Source organism: Rhinoraja longicauda, chromosome 1 (genome assembly GCF_053455715.1).
Source record: "Rhinoraja longicauda isolate Sanriku21f chromosome 1, sRhiLon1.1, whole genome shotgun sequence".
In the NCBI taxonomy this organism is placed as follows: Eukaryota; Metazoa; Chordata; class Chondrichthyes; order Rajiformes; family Arhynchobatidae; genus Rhinoraja; species Rhinoraja longicauda.
The window spans coordinates 39,267,882-39,285,648 of record NC_135953.1 but is presented as its reverse complement, the minus strand read 5'-3'; the positions used below and the strand labels follow the sequence as shown (position 1 = coordinate 39,285,648).

General features: G+C 41.8%; 1 protein-coding gene across 1 annotated transcript; it reads right to left on the bottom strand.

Annotated features, from left to right (window-relative positions):
• Positions 1 to 3,957: 3,957 nt before the first annotated feature.
• LOC144599148 (putative HIT-like protein Synpcc7942_1390) lies at positions 3,958 to 16,749 on the bottom strand. The gene is made up of 5 exons (XM_078409885.1): positions 16,582 to 16,749; positions 11,889 to 12,044; positions 10,060 to 10,164; positions 8,376 to 8,448; positions 3,958 to 5,989 (listed from the first exon to the last, which is right to left on the bottom strand). The coding sequence occupies exons 1-5, from the start codon at positions 16,684 to 16,686 to the stop codon at positions 5,898 to 5,900; spliced, it is 531 nt and encodes a 176-aa protein (XP_078266011.1). The 5' UTR covers positions 16,687 to 16,749; the 3' UTR covers positions 3,958 to 5,897.
• Positions 16,750 to 17,767: the final 1,018 nt, after the last annotated feature.

The following is a 17,767-nucleotide window of genomic DNA, read 5'->3' as shown; positions in this document are numbered from 1 at the left end:
TGAGATGCATCCTGTCAGAACACCTTCTATAGTGCATCTGTAGAAGTTTGAGGGAATCTTTAGACCTTTACTTTGCGGAAACAGGCCCTTCGAGTCCGCGCCGACCAGCGATCCTCATACACCGGCACTATCCTACACACCAGGAACAATTTACATTTTTTACCTAAGCCGATAAACCTACAAACCTATATGTCTTTGGAAGGTGGGGGAAACCGGAGCTCCCGGAGAAAACCCACATGGTCACAGAGAGGACGTACAAACTCCGTACGGAAAGCACCCGTAGTCAGGATCGAACCCCTGGTCTCTGGCGTTGTAAGGAAGCAACTCTACCGCTGTGCCACCATGCCGCCCAAAATCCTCATGGACACGCTTAATCTCTAGAAACACCTAAGTAAATAAGCACAGAGAGAACATGCAAACTCCATGCTGGCAGCATCAAAGTTCAGGATTGAATGCGGATCACTGGACATGTGAACCTCCAGCGCCTTCAAGATCGGCTGCAGGAGGCACTCCCAGGACATAAAGGCGGTCGGACGAGGAGAAAATCAAAAAGATCCAGTAGAAGGCATATATATCCACCACCCTCTGTTTGAAAAAGTTGAACTTCTCCAGAAATCTAACCAGGTACATCCTCTGACGAGTTGCACTTGCACAGATGAGCAGTTTTCGCATTGGAGGCCTTCACTACGGTGTTGTTTCATTTGAAACACTCATTTAGGTCATTGTAGGAGAATGCAAGTCCCAAGTACATTTCTCATCAGACAAACCGTGCCAGGTTTTCGCCATGCTGCTGGCTTTATTTGCTTACCTGCTCTCCTTTGGAGTCTCTGATCAACAACAATGCCCTCCTAAACTCAGCCCCCCATCATGATACCAATCCTTATACTCGGGATCCCCACCAAAATCCCCTCAAACATCATAAGGTAATAAGGAAGTAGGAGTAGAATTAGGCCATTCGGCCCATCATCTACTCTGCCATTCAATCATGGCTGACCTATCTCTTCCTCCTAACCCCATTCTCCTGCCTTATCCTCATAACCTCTGACACCTGTACTAATAAAGAATCAATCTCTGCCTTAAGAGTCTGAAGAAGGGTCTCGACCCGAAACGTCACCCATTCCTTCTCTCCTGAGATGCTGCCTGACCTACTGAGTTACTCCAGCATTTTGTGAATTTCTGCCTTAAAAATATCCACAGACTTCTGTGGCAAAGAATTCCACAGACTCACCACCCTCTGACTAAAGAAATTCCTCCTCATCGCCTTCCTAAAAAAGTCCTTTAATTCTGAGGCTATGACCTCTAGTCCTAGACTCTCCCACTAATGGAATGATCCTCTCCACATCCAAGCCTTTCACTATTCTGTATGTTTCAATGAGGTCCCCCCTCATTCTTCAAACCTCATGATCTGCCACATCCCACCAATCAACAGACATCCATCGTCTCTGCCTCCTAGCCCTCCTCACAATAGATAGTGATGACCTAGTCTGCCTCCCCTGACAAGGATTCAATGATACTTTCAATGATACTTTATTGTCACATGTACCTAGGTACAGTGAAATGCTTTGTTTTGTATACAACCCAGTAAAATCATGTGGCAGGCGTCACCTAGGCAGTACACAAGTGTCGCCATGTTTTGGCGCCAACAAAGTTACAAAAGTTTACCCAACAGTCCTATCTACTGCCTGCCACCGCACCGATCAGTCCCTGACACATACCAATCGCATGAATGAGCACCCCCAACCCCACAGATACACAAACACACTAACCTTAATCACACAAAATAAGATGCCTGCCCACCTACCACCTCCACTACCCCATCCCTGACAGCTGATTACCACTGGTACATCTCTCCATCACTTACTGCATGTCATAAATCACCATAAATCACTGGCTCAACATCACTAGGCTTTTCAGCAGCCTCCCCTTGGTCTGACATCCCTTCCAGCCCATAACTTTCTACCGCCACTGCTTATTAAGGGGTTGGACACGTTAGAGGCAGGAAACATGTTCCCAATGTTGGGGGAGTCCAGAACAAGGGGCCACAGTTTAAGAATAAGGGGTAGGCCATTTAGAACTGAGACGAAGAAAAAACTTTTTCAGTCAGAGAGTTGTGAATCTGTGGAATTCTCTGCCTCAGAAGGCAGTGGAGGCCAATTCTCTGAATGCATTCAAGAGAGAGCTGGATAGAGCTCTTAAGGATAGCGGAGTCAGGGGGTATGGGGAGAGGCCAGGAACGGGGTACTGATTGAGAATGATCAGCCATGATCACATTGAATGGCGGTGCTGGCTCGAAGGGCCGAATGGCCTCCTCCTGCACCTATTGTCTATTGTCTCACCCTTTCCCTGGGCCTCTTCCCAGAATGCTCTGCACTCCCTTAATATCAACTGTGTGCTCCATATGTGGTCAATATGCAAAGGCCTTTTCTTGTGTGAAGCTGATTCAATAGCTCCAAATGCTTGTGCCTTGGATACTTCTGGACTTTCAAATGGTGGGACTGCCACTACTATGGCCCACAGCAACCCTGGCAGAATTTAAGGTCACTGTCTTTCAGGTGAGATAATAAACGGAGCACCTGACCAAGCCTCAATGATACAAAAGTTTTCATGAAGCTGTTTCAAAGGAGATTGGCTGAAGCGTCCCCAGTGTCCTGATCAATATTAATTCCACAACTAAGTCAGATTATCTCGCCATTCATTCATTAGCTGCTATGTTGTATAATTGCAAATTTAATCCTTGCATTGTAAAGAAAATTGTTTGTATTTGCAAAGATCTGTATAAGACTGATTGATATGTCTGAGACATGAATTCCCATGCACAAGGCCATCCCGACTATCCCTAATCATTCTGTGCCTATACCAATGCTGATAGGTCTTGTCCCTCAGAATCCCATTCCAACAACTTTCCCACCACTGACGTCAGACACATTGGCCTATTGTTAATAAAAAGACACAAAGTGCTGGAGTAACTCAGCGGGACAGGCAACATCCCTAGTGAACGTGGATAGGCATTGTATTCAAGTCAATACCCTTCTTCTGACTGATTGTAGAGGCAGGTGAAAAAAACTGGAAGAGAGGAGGTGCAGGACAAGGCGTGGCAGGTAATAGGTGAACAGGCAAGGTGTTTTTCTTATTAGGTGGACTTAGACTTTAGACCTTAGAGATCAGCACAGAAACAGGCCCTGTGGCCCACTTAGACCGCCAACCAGTAATCCCCCCATACACTAGCACTATCCTACATACTAGGGACCATTTTATAACTTACCAAAGCCAATTAACCTACGCTTTTGGAGTGTGGGAGAATACCAGAGTCCCCAGAGAAAACCCACGCAGTCATGGAAAACGACAGCACCTGTAGACAGGATCAAAACCATGTCTCTGGCGTTGTAAGGCAGCAGATAGACCCAAAATGCTGGAGTAACGCAGCGGAACAGGCAGCATCTCTGGATAGAAGGAATGGGTGACGTTACAGGTCGAGACCTTTCTTCAGGCCCGAAAAATCACCCATTCCTTCTATCCAGAGATGCTGCATGTCCCGCTGAGTTACTGCATAATTTTGTGTCAACCTTCAATGTAAACCCGCATCTGCAGTTCCTTCCTACATGTTGTAAGGCAACAAATCTACCACTGCACAATTGTGAAAATGTAGCTTGACCTGCTGAGTATTTTTAGCATTTTCAGTTTTCATTTAATGCAAATGCAAATTGGTGGTATCATTTCACCTGGAAACCAAACCTATTACTGACATTTGATGAAACATTGAGAATGAAATACTGAGTGTTGTTTGGGCTAATTATCTTTATATTTAACTCATTTTGTTGTGTTCAGTTGGTCTGAGAAGGTTTGGAATGCACTCCTCATGTTGATTATCAAAGACGTGTGGGCTTGTGACTTACCTGAGATTTACAAATGGGGGTTTCAGATACAAAACACAACAACAAATCCAAAATAGTCAATAACCATGTCCCAACTTGGAAATTTTATTGTAGCTTTAGCAAAGACATTGTTAACACTTGGATATAGTTTTGGGATATTGGGTCCAAAGTAAAATAATTTGGAAAAAAAATCTAGTTTTCAGTGTTCATCCAGCAAACTCGTCAAACTTTCCGTAGATGGACACAAGGTGGAGCTCACGAGTTCACTGCCAGATCCCAAACGACTCATCTTCAAGTAGTTGGTAGAGTTGTACGGCCGATCTCTTGCCACACTCATAGGCGTTAGGTATTCTAACAAGGCCCCATTTCACCACATCAGTATTTGGCTGTGGGCTTTCGGTACCGAGGTGGTCTAGGACACTCCAGCTGGACCGGTTCTTACTCTGCCCTTGCCCCTCATTCAGATTCTGCCAGACCCTGTGGAGTTTTCATGTTCTCCCTGTGACCGCGTGGGTTTCCTCCAGGTGCTCCGGTTTCCTCCTGCATTCCAAAGACGTGCGAGTTTGTACTGGCATTAATTGGCCCTTTGTAAATTGTCCCTAGTGTGGAGGGAGTCGATGAGAAAGTGGGATAATATAAAATTAATGTGAATGATGGTCGGCGTGGACTCGTTGGGCTGAAGGGCCTGTTTCCATGATGTGTCCCCAAAATTATAAAACTGTCCATTTTGTAGCAATAATGCTAACGAAACTATCTCATCATGAAGGAAATCCTGTGTGACTTTCTGCGGGAATGTGACCACATAGAGGTTGTCCAGCATCCTGTTTATTGCTTACTCCAGCAAGGATGTACTAGGTTTTGACATTAGTTCAATTATAGCAGTCAATGATAATTCTGATTATTTTTGCCTGGGTCACATGAGTTGAGTATAGTCAGCATTGGAATATTACAGGATGATGGTGATGGTTCTAATTGTCGCCCTGTTTTGAAATCTCCAACTTTCCGGATGTTTCTTTATCGGCTTGACACTACTTCTTAAATCTACAGTTTAAGCCTAGAAGTTTCAGCATTCAGTCCACTGTGTCCACGCCGATCATTGCTTACCCGTTCACACCAGTTCTATGTTATTACACTTTCTCATTCACTCCCTGCACATATGGCCTATGAATCCACATGTATTTGGGTTGTGGGAGGAAACTGGAGAACCCAGAGGAAACGCTTGAGGTCACATGGAGAACGTGCAAACTGCATGCAGACAGCACCCGAGATCAGGGTCGAACCTGGGTCTTTGGTGCAATGAGGCAGCAACTCTATCACTTTGTTGAATAACGATACTGAACTCTAACTCCAACTTTTTCCGTGTCGCACCTCCGTCCGCACTGCAGCCTAACATCGTGGAGCTGGTGGCCTCTTACTGGGGACCGAATTTGGGATCTCCAACCATGGGAGTCTGCGGACTTAACATCGTGGAGTTCATGGTCCCAAGTTAGGGACTGACTTCGGGAGCTCCAAGCTGCAGGAGCTTCGACTGCCCCGACACAGGAGCTTCGATTGCCCCGACTGCGGATGGTTTGACAGCCCCGGCCGCGGGAGAAAAAGGAGGAAAGAAGATAAAACTTTATTGCCTTCCATCACAGTGAGGAATGTGGAGGAGCCACTGTGGTGGATGTTTATGTCAAATTTTATGTAGTTGTGGCAATGCCTTGTTGCTTTTTTGGTATGACTGTATGGCAAATCAAATTCCTCATATGTTGTAAAACATACTTAGCTAATAAATTACAATTATGATTATTTAAGTATGATTGCAACAGACTGCCTGTTACAATGTCACTGAAGTGATGTAATTTTAACTAGGGAATTACATTTTTATAATCAAGTGGACACAATTTCTGTAGTGTTTCAAAAAAAGGTATTTTTTAATCTGCTCAGATATTTATTTCTTTAGGAAGTTCTTCCAAAAAAATATTTAATCGATTCAAGGACCAATTCAGATCACATGAGTGGGGGCCAGTTTTATCCACTCTTCTAACCAGGTGGCCAGCCCATCTGACGACCTCCAATAACATGGATGTGTAGATGGTACACAGACTGTGCTCCATTCTTCCCATCGTTAATCACTAAAAGAAGAAAAATATGTATTTAAGAAACCAACTAATAGTTTTATGAATAAGTAAAGATAAACCCTAGATAACTCTGATAATGCCATTGTCCAGAAATGGAGAACAATGGAATTCAGAATTTTCTCTCTCTATTTCCTTAGCCTTATTTGCTGAAGGTTCTACACACTGCAGTTTACAACCCTCCCTGCTTCCTCCGTCCCCATCATTCATCCACACATCTACATGCTATATCGAGGACCAGAGGACATAGATTTAAGGTGAAGGGGATAAGATTTAATAGGAATCTGAGGGGTAACTTTTTCACATAAAGACCTAGATACTACAGTTGAACTGAATCCTATCTTTGTTTGAGCCATTGAGTTATGCAGCACAGAACCAGGCGTTCTAACAAACCAAGTCCACATGGATCGTCAGCGCCCATTTTAAACTAATCCTACACTAATTCTATTCTCACACTCACCTACATACTAGAGGCAATGTACAGTGGCCAATTAACCTGCCAACTACCACATCTTTGGAATGTGGAAGGAAACCTACACTGTTACTCACAGCAAATGGCTTAGTGCACAGCACAGTGGCACAACTGGTAGAGCTGCTGTCTCACAGTACCAGAGACGCGGTTCGATCCTGATCTCAGGTGCTGTCTGTTTGCACGCTCTCTGTGTGACCGCGTGGGTTTCCTTCAGTTTCCTCCCACTTTCCAAAGACATACAGGTTTGTAGGTTAATTGGCTTCTGTAAATTTGTCCCTAATCTACAGGGAATGGATTTGAAAGTGCAATAAGATGTATGAATGGGTGATCAATGGTCAGCTTAGACAAGGTGGACCGAAGGGCTTGTTTCCATGCCAGCTCTCTAAACTAAACTAAATTGCAGGAAGAGCATGCAAACTCCACACAGACAGCACTAGTGGTCAGGCTTGAACTTGTGCCACTGTGTTACCCATTACTGGAGATCCCTTACTGCAATTAATGAATGGCTCTGAGAGAAGAAAAAATACTGGATCAGAAAGTTTGCTTATTAAATTTCTTTATTGCTGTTATCAATTGTTTAACTGCCGATTAATAGCTGTTTGCAATTTGAGTTTCACTTATTTTGTGCCATAGAAAAGCCTGGTAGTCTAAGGTCCTCTGAGGTTTTCTCAGGGAAACGCTTCATCATCTCCTTAACCACTGCCATGGATCAACAATGCCCCAAGGCTCATCATACATCTGGACTCTAAGAACCGCATTTGCAGAACCAGCTAATTCCACGACCTCTGCCATACAGATTGCCTCAACTGTTTTCATTGACATGCAGCACAACAAAAATCATACCAAGAAACCTGATGTATTTCCCTCATATGCACACTGGCTTCATAAAATACAATCAGTCTGCATTGCATGAGATAAAACACAAAGTGCTGGAGTAACTCAGTGGGTCAGGCTACATCTGTTGCAGGAATGGATAGGTGACGTTTCGGGTTGGAACCCTTCTCCAGTCTGACCCGCTGAGTTTCTCCAGCACTTTGTGTTTTGCTCAAGATTTCAGCATCTGCAGTGTCTGGTATCTCCATACATTTGAGGAAGTTTGATAGAGTTCTAGGGGCTAGCGGAATCAAGAGATATGGGGAGAAGGCAGGCACGGGTTACTGATTGTGGATGATCAGTCATGAACACAATGAATGGCGGTTCTGGCTCGACGGGCTAAATGGCCACGTCCTGCACCTATTTTCTATGTTTCTAAGTTTGTTTATGGGTTATGGGAAGAAGGCAAGAGAATAGGTTTGAGAAGGAAAAATAGATCAGCCATGATCGGGAGGAGGAGCAGACTCGATGGGCCAAATGGCCCAATTCTGTCCCTATGTCTTGTGGTTCCATTGACGGAAAAGGGAGGTAAATTTCTGTGCTGGAAGCCACACAGAATTATAGAAGCTTGGAGAAGGCTGGGGTTATTTTTCAGTACCTCATACTGTCTAAAAATAGTCAACTAGCATAGATAACTGTACAAAGTGCAAGGTTCAAGAATGCAAGTGAAACATTTATGGAAAGTTATTCAGTTAAACATGAGAAAACAAGTGTTATGTGTATTATCGAAACATTAACTTTTTTTAGCAAAGCTGCCAATATGTGCACACCACACCACTCCTCTGAAGCGAATGCCAGTGTAGTCAAGGGGCGCTGCTGCCTCCCACAGGCAGCCTAGAATTTGTTTCTAAGCAGTGAAATGTTGCAGGAAGGCACATTCTAGGTGGTGCGTCTATCCCTAGCTCTGGCCCAAGGATAAAATGATGGTCTTTAAACTTAAAACATAAAATTTTGGGAAAACGTTATCTCCTTCATTCTTTGAATGAGAAGATGTGTTAATAACATTTCTATTTACTCGTAAAACTTTAGCCGACTTACCCATTCTGTAGCCATCTGTCAGCTTCTCTTTCTTTGCAAGGTTTTTAGCCACTATCAGTAAATGACCCAGCAGCTGTTTGCACAATCAAAAAACAAAGTTTTATCACCATTAAAATGTTCATGTTTGATTTATCTAATGCATTGAGATTTTAACAATGCAAATATAAGATAGCTTTCAAATAAATGCTTGTTTCACCCCTGTAGTTTGTACCTTTTCAATGCTCCTTAAATCTGACATCCACACAGTTTGCCATCAATATATTTATTACAACAATTTGCAATTGATATATTGTATTTAAATTTTCCAACAAATATGGATGTTTTCTTATTTTCTGTTTTCTTATTTTCTTATGTGGTTTGGCCTCAAAATATGAGGCCAAATCACATAGGAAAATAAGAAAACAGGTAACCAAAACCAAAACCTTGTTAACCTGTTCAGTGCCACCCCCAAGTATACTCAGCTCATGGCCAATAGTGGGGAAAAAAAGCGGCAGTGAAAAGGTTAAAGGAGTAGGTTGTAAGAAGTATCTTCAAGATGGCATTGTTTGGTGATTGCACTTCAGAGCTCAAAGCCTAGGCAGCTGAATATTAAAAAAATATGAGTAAAGCTCAAGAGGCTACAAATGGAAAGGTACTGAGATCTCCGAGAACTATGGAGCTGGAGGAGGTATGAGATAGAGATATGTGCCAGGTTATGTTTCAAATTTAAAAGCAATGACCATTTCAAAAGTGAAGCTTTTGCAGAATCACACTCCTGTAACTCTAGTACAAATGGGGATGATTTATGAAGAAGGTGCAACATCTTTAGGATTCTAGTGTTAAAATTCTAGGGGTAGAAATTAATCTTCGGTCGTTTGTGCAAAGCCACACTATTGCTGTGGCTGTGCATTGCTTTCCACTATCAAGATTTGCTAACAATGAAGTGAACAAGATCAAATTTTGGAACTGTGCGGTTACTACAAATTTAGCTGAAAACGGATTTGCACCGTTCTAAAGAGCAATCAAATCTCCATTCATCCAGTAAAGGATGACATGTGGGAACATGTAACCCTCCTTTACTCTGCCTAAGTGGTAGTTCATGGATCTTATTGTCAGTCTATTCAGCCTTCGCAGGTGAGCACAATTCTAACTTTATCTTTAGCCTCTTGGTGTTTGTCCGCAAACAGTGACAACTGGACAGCACTTGGAAGCTGGAAAAAAGTCTCCCTCGGCAAGGCCACTCAACTTCACATGGCTGGTCGGGTTTCTATGGATGATTTCCCAGGGATGTCCAGAAACAGAGTTAATGATCTCAAATTAAGAGGATAGGGATGGAAATTTCATCATCCTGAGGATGGTGAACCTTTGGAATTCTCTACGCAAGAGGGCCACAGGGGTTCAGTTGCTAAGTTTGTAGAAAAGATCAAAAGACGTTTAGATATTGGAATCGAGTGATATGGAATTAGTGCAGGAAAGTGATGCTAAGGTAAAAAGGTTTGTCATAATCTTACCGAATGATAAGAGGTTTAAGTGTCTGAAAGGCCTTATCCTGCCGATATATCAATGTTTTTTTAACAGCTAATGGAGCAAAGAATGGGGGGGGGGTGGTGTCAAACCATTCTGAACAAAATGGACTGTAACATTACCATTTACTGCTCACCAACAGCAGCATTATATTCTATAAATAACAGCCATCCTCGCTTACCTCTTCGTCATCATCTGTTGCGGCACTAATACGTGGTATTGGGACTTTGGGTATCACAAGGAAGTGAACTGGACCCTGAGGATTTACATCTCTAAAAGATAGGCACTACACAGAAGAAGATACAGTAAATATACAGAACTAGAAATCAATAAATGATATAATAAATGGACATTTTTAAACCATGTCGTCAACTTGAAATTCGCCTCCTCCGTTTATGATACTCAGGTAAATTTGCATTATAAAATTGCAATAGTAATTTAGAAAGAGATTTTCCATACAATAAAACAAATCACTGGCAAACAAGGGTGAAGTATCTTTATTGCACTAACAGTGAAATTGCTCTCTCCAAGAATCAGAAGGAGTGGTTTATATGATTCCTTGAGTCTGCTCCTCTTTTTACAAAGATCATGGCAGATCCTGTGACATGCATCTATTTTCCCACCCAATCTCCATACCCTCCCATTCTCTCAATGTTCCAAAATCTGATGATCCCTTCCTTGAATATATTCAACAACCGAATGCCCACACCCCTGTGGTAGCAAATTACAGGGATTATCAGCTTTCTGTTTATAGACATTTCTCCTCATCTTAGTTCTGAGTGGTCCATTCTTTATCCTGAGACACTGTCCCTTTGCACTCGACTCTCTCAGCATCTACTCTGTCAATTCCTATAAGGGTCTTGTATGTCTCAGTAACAATACATAAAACTCTGAAATTCTTCATCAATTTCTCCGTAGATGACAAAATACTTATTCCAGTTCGGGTAGCTTCTCATATTCCGCTTGAATACCTCGCCATCTAGCAGAATGAACATTGAACACTCCAATTTTAGGTAACTAACCAATAAACAACCCTCCTTATTGATTTACTTTTTTCCTTCCTTCCGCCTCTCTTCCCTATGCATCGTCTAGACTCTCTTCCCCCTCCCCTTCCACCTATATTCCTTCCTCAGGCTTCACAATTTTCACCTCTTCTATCCTTATCGCACACTATTGTTTTATCGTCTCTGGCCTTTGTCCAACCATCTGCCTATCACCCCCCCCCCCCCCCCCACTCTCATCAGTATCAACCTATCACTCCACTTTGTCCTGCCCACCTCTCTTCCAGCTTTTTCTCCCTCCCCTCCCCTTGCCACAATCAGTCTGAAGAAGGGTCCCATCCAAAAAACATCACCTATCCATGTTTTCCAGAGATGCTGCCTGATCCGATGAGTTACTCCAGCACTTTGTATCGTTTTTTGCAAACCAGCATCTGTAGTTTCTTGTATCACCTACTTATTCCAATAATCCACTGACTTGATGCTACACTAACGCAAGGGCAGGATATATTACTTTTGGTAAGAAGACCAAAAGACCATGCCGAATGATACCCATCCCCACCAAAGCTCAGCTATAAACGCCAACATACCATTTGCTGGCTGAATTGTTCATTTTGTTTGTTTAATTTACTAATTCTCTCTCGTAGATTAACACATCAAGCTCCTCTGAAAATCAACATCTACTAGTTTATCACCATTTAAAAATACTCTGTTTTTCTATATTTCCTGTCAAGTTCAGAAACCACAAATGTTTACACATTATACTCCATCACAACTTAATGTCTACTAGTTTGCCATACCCATATCCCTTTTCAGAGCAAATGTTCACATTTAGCTTGGGAAAGCATTCAGACCGTGTGTGACACATTATACGTCTTAATCGGACATTAGCATGAATTTATAATACAAAATAAATGGATGCAAGTTACTTCCTTTAATCATTCAGATAAGTAAATTCATTTGGAGCACTCAAATCGGACCGGTAAAATGGAATTCAGTGCCGTAACTATACCTGGTCGTCTTCATAAATGATGTCCGCAGGAACTGATTTATCAATAATTTTTGAGAATAGCGTAGGTGGTTGATTTCCATATTTCTTTCTTGCATCATCAGCTAACTTTGCTTTGAGCACTTCGTTATCTTTTACTTGTGATGAACAGTAGGCTTTCTTAATGTATGAAAGAAAAAAAAGGTTAATATGTTGCGTAGTGTAGGAAAGGAACTGAAGATACAGGTTTAAACCGAACAGACACAAAAAATTGGAATAACTCAACTGGTCAGACAGCATCTCTGGAGAAAAGGATTAGGTGACGTTTCGGATCAAGACCCTTCTTTATAGGACTTTGGTTAGGCCACATTTGGAGTATTGTGTGCAGTTCTGGAGAAGTTGCAAAAGAGGTTTATCAGAATGCTGCTTGGATTAGAGGGTATTTGCTATAAGAAGAGGCTGACACAAAATGCTGGAGTAACTCAGCGGGACAGCCAGCATCTCTGGAGAGAAGGAATGGGTGATGTTTTGGGTCGAGACCCTTCTTGGATTTTCTGGTGCCGGAGACCAAGAGGAGACCTGATAAAAGTGTCTAAAATTATGAGATGTATAGATAGGGTAGACTGGTCAGAACCTTTTTCCCAGAGTGGAATTGTCAAATGCTGGAGGGCATAGCATTAAGGGGAGAGGGACAAAGTTTAAAAGGAGGTCTGGGGGGCAAGTATTTTCATACAGAGTATGATGGGTGCCTTGAATGGCTGCCAGGGGTTGTGATGCAGGCAGATATGACAATGGCATTTAAGCAGCCATTCTGGCCCCCATTCACTTGCACTCAACCCCAATTCAAGTTTTACTGAAAAGTACAGGCAATCAATCGTCAAGAGCGTTTAATCGTCCTACCGGCAGTGAAACAATTAAATTTGTAATTGCAGCAGCTTACAGTTCCTATAAACGCAGCACATGCAGATAAAATAATTAGACAATTCAATCACCACAATACCAGTGCAAAACAAAACCCAAAGTGCTTTGTGCAACTAAAGAGTCCATGGAAGTTTATAATTAGGTTATTTTTGTGTAGTGTTCAAGAGCCTGTTGGATGTTGGGAAGGAGCAATTCTTGAACCTTATGGTCTTGTTTTTTCAGATTCCTGTACCTTCTTCCCAATGGTAGGTGTGAAATGAGATGATGGCCACGATGATGTGGGTCTTTGATGGCATTGGCAGTCTTTTTTGGGCCAGCACCTCGCATAGATCCATTTGATGGTATTGAGGTCAGTACCTGGACATGGATTAAATGATCCCCTTCATTCCTGGGATCTGGAGTGCAAATCAGGCCGGGGGTGCAGCAGGAGCTAGAGTTGGGTTCTGGAACACCAGGGGTTAGGAACATGCATAAGTTGGCAGCTGGAGCTGAGGTCCAGAGTACTTGTGTATTCCTCTCTCTTTAAACTCACCCCGTTCACGAGAGAATTTACATAGTAGTAAAACAAAATGAAGTAAAGGAGTGTTTGGATATTATTAGTAGTAACATCTAATAGTCATAGAGTTATACAGCATGAAAACAGGGTCTTTGGTACAACTCATCCATGCCAAACAAGATGTCCACCTGAACTAGTCCCATCTGTCCGCGTTTGGCCGATATCCTTCTAAACTTCTCCTATCCATGTACCCGTCGTTAAATATTATTGTTTTGTTGTACCTGCCTCTACAGCTCTTGTTGTGATTGAGTATTGGTTGATTGTACTCATGTAGGGTATGATTTGACGGGATAGCATACAAACAAAATTTTTCACTGTATCTCAGTACATGTAACAAATACCTATACCAGCTCATTCTGCATACTCTGCAAGTCGCCTTTTAATCTTTTCCCTTTCACCTTAAATCTATGTTCTTCCAATTTTAGACTCATCTACCTTGGGAAAAGATTGTGACCATCCACCTTATTTATGCCCCTCTGTGAGGTAACCCCAGACTCCTGTATTCTTAGGGAAAGCATCTCAACCTATCCAGCCTTTCTTCATAACTCAAATCCTCCGGTCCTGTAACATTTCCGTGAATCCTCTCTGCACATTTTCCATCCTAGAGCAGTCAACCAAAATTGCACACCGTACTCTGAATGTGGAGATACGGAAAAATGCTGTGGCCTTACTCAACTTGTTCAGCTGCAAAGTAGAGTAAGGAAATCAAACTAGTGTCTGTTAGGTCAAAGTATTCACCATCAAATCATGCACTTGGATCACCTTGGTATAAGTGCTGGGCAATGGAATTTAAGGGTTCCCACTGCTCAGCGTGGTGGACATGTTGGGCGAATGGCCTGTTTCTATACTTCATTCTATAATTTGATTTCAATACTCTGCTCTCTCTCTATCATAACTAATTCCATTTATAAGTGTATTGACTAATCCACGCTGATTCTTTCAGTTAAACAAATATATATAATTCAAGATAGACCACTCGACTCTAAAAACCGTAGTAGGTCATGGGTAAATTTCAGCGCCATTTTAGTAAGCAGATTCTGTGTGCTAGACTGGGCAGTGTTCACAACTCTCTGCGATTTCTGCATATATAAAATGTTTGCAAATAATTATTTTTGTTCAACTTCTTGGAAAAGTTAATAGTTGACATTTATAACTATTTCTTGAAGAGTTGCTGCTTCGTGATCTTTAAACTTTGGATGTTACTGATTGAATATTTGCACTAGAGATCCACTCTGTCTGTATCAGGCCAATTGATCATATTTAATGAACTGTTCTTTGCTTTCTCTGTTAATTTTAATTTCACCTCCACGAGCTGTATCTCTTTTTGTTTTATTTTAAAAAGTCATGGAAGCTGAGAGGAGCCAAGAAAATTTTAATTGGTGAAATGATTAGTTAAAAACCCTTGACAGCCACTAAAATGACCAAAGCTGCCTGATGTGGTACAGAAGCATGAATCCAATTCAAATAGACACAGTGGTGGAGTAAATTACCGGGTCAGGTAGCATCTCTGGAGAAAAAGGATGGGTGATGTTTCAGGTTGGGACCCTTCTTCAGACAAGGGGGGAAGGTGAACAGCTGGTATAAATCAGGACCTGATCTTTTCAATGGCTAGCTGATATGCAAAACAGTGCAACCCTGTACATCTCACACAAAATGATCTAAATCTTACCACAAATGACAGAAATAAATGTGTTATCCTCGTTTATGAAGTTCATTTTTGAATGATTTAAAATTGAAGGGGGTTGGTGCAATATACTGCTAACTCACAAATGTGTCGTTATGAGACATTCACATTTGAAAAATCCATAAATCACAAAAAAACAAGAAGGTACTTGTTATTTGACCAACTTATCGGTTGAATTTAAATATGAAATTTTTACAGGTTGTAGGGTAGTGGGTAGGATCGTGTTAATGCATGTAATTCATTTTTTACAAAAGTGAGGGTTAGCACTATATTGCACTGAACCCCTCAATTATATGTTAAATTCAAAACTAAACTATGGTAGCAATGTACATTATTCATGTCTAAATCTAGCACTTCTGCATCAGTGTAGGTATTACATTTTATTACACTAATATAGAATGAAAAGAATGAAAAAATATCTTGACGTGTTCATAGTTCATAATATTCACAATATTAGGATTTCTCTCTCTCTATATATATATATATATATATAGAGAGAGAGAGAGAGAGAGAGATTGAAAGAAAAAGGTTGCTAAACAAATAATTAGAGGAAATCACAAGAAAGCAACTAGATATATATATATGTGTGTGTGTGTGTGTGTGTATATATATCATATATATATATACACACACACATGTACATATATATATATATATGTGTGTGTGTATATGCATATACATAAACCATAAAGGTCGAATCGCCTTTATGGTTTATGTACATCATGTAAAAAATAAGATGAAGAGAGAAATAGAGCGTTGCTTTAAATCAAAGTTTCTTCTGATCCATGAGAAGGAACTTTGAGATCTATTTATCGCTATCTTACCTCTCACACACATTCATAAGTATATATATATATATACGTTAAATTTGTGCAGTGTGTTTGAACAATATAAGGGAAACTGCACAAAAGAGGGGGCGGGGAGGAAGGATGGGAGGGAAATGGGCAGAAACAGTAAGAAATAATAAAATCAGAGAAATTAAGCAGGGGTGAAACATTTAAAAATAAAAATAACAAAAAAATGTGAGTTTATAGATGAGGTATTTTCTGCATTTTAATGGTATGATCACACATACTGTTCCCCCACAACACTGATCACACTGCGAGAGGCATAGCGATCGGTGGGTTTTGCCTACGAAAATGCCTCCTTGCGTACTGCACTTCAGTTTCAACGGAGTGGTCCATCTTGCTCCTCTAGTATCTTTGGGAAAGACACAACGTGCTGGGGTAACTCAGCGGGACAGGCAGCAGATACGGAGGACCCTCCTTTCAGGAGTTCTCCAGAGATGCTTGCTGACCAGCGGCGCTTCGTGCCTACATTACATGGGCAGTCCTGGTTCCTGGTTGGTTACTGTGCAAATACTGAGTGGTTATCTCAGTTTGCCTTTCAGGGGCCGGGAGCTGCTGCACCTCCTGCAGCCAGACTCCAAGGACCTGCAACCAACCCTGCGATGCTTTCGGTTCCATTGTCTCTGCGGCTCGGGATTGGCTCAGGGATCTGTCAGTCACCGCGGTCCCGGATCACACAGCGATGGGCCTTGCCCGGGGGCTCCCTACCTGTGCACAGCTGCCCAGTCCCGTTGCCAGCAAGGTGGTGGACAGACTTAGAATCCCATGGGGAGCCAGCAGCCTGGGCCACTGCAGAGCAATCACTCGGTTCATGCTGCAAACCTCCCCCTCTCCCGACACTCGTGCAGTCCCGCAGCTTGTCCTCTTGACAAGACAACTCCTGGTTGGTTAATTTAAATCATGTGGCTTGAATATAGGGTGTTGCAATAGCGAATAGTTTATGGATTTAATGCTGCTGAAACACGAGTATGGAAATCGCCCGCACTTGGCAAACAAAACCAAAAAATAAAATGCGGGAAATATGTCAGGCAAGCAAGGCAATATGCAGAAAGTGAACTAACGGTAAATAAAATAAGAAAATGCAGGAACTATGAGCAGGTCCGACAGCAACTGGCAGGAGAAATAGTATTTCAGCTCAGTGACATTCCAACAAATGGTCTGATGTTCTTCGTAAAATGCAGTCATGGCAAAGTAATGCGAGAGGCCGATCAGATCAATGACAATTTATATTTAAATGTAATCATATAAATACCACAACTAGCATATGCCACTCATTTAGACATCAGAAAGACCCTCGCACAAAGAATGAGTTTTAAGCAGTAAAAGAAAAATATATATATATTTAAAAAACAGTAGATGAAGATTGTAAGAATATTTCGTTTTATCCACAATTATCTTCAGATGACTTAACCATTTTTTGAATTTAAACTTAAAAGGGCCGTGAAAAATGAATAGCATGTTTCCGGCACAATGGATTATAGTTTGCTTAAAATACTAATTAGCCGCTTTGTTTTTTGCAATAAATTACATAGCTATCTGTATTCGGCATTTAATTTCCCTTGCCTTATTTGGAAGGATTTTCACATTTCCTGGGATCCTTCTGTAACTATGCAAACACTAATGATAGCGGAGTCAGGGGGTATGGGGAGAAGGCAGGAACGGGGTACTGACTGAGAATGATCAGCCATGATCACATTGAATGGTGGTGCTGTCTCGAAGGGCCGAATGGCCTACTCCTGCATCTATTGTCACTAATGCCAAATTGTAGGTAGCAAGGATCTGTATTACCATATATGGAGCAACTGCAGATGTTGATTTAAACCGAAGACAGACACAAAAAGCTGGAGTAACACAGCGGGTCAGACAGCATCTCTGGAGCAAAGGAATAAGTGAC

Coding starts and splice junctions, on each gene's coding strand:
- LOC144599148 (XM_078409885.1), bottom strand. CDS start 16,686: ATGAACCGAGTGATTGCTCTGCAGTGGCCCAGGCTGCTGGCTCCCCAT. Junction 12,045..16,581: donor GACTGGGCAGCTGTGCACAG/GTAGGGAGCCCC, acceptor TCATACATTAAG/AAAGCCTACTGTTCATCACA. Junction 8,449..10,059: donor CAACAGATGATGACGAAGAG/GTAAGCGAGGAT, acceptor TTGTGCAAACAG/CTGCTGGGTCATTTACTGAT.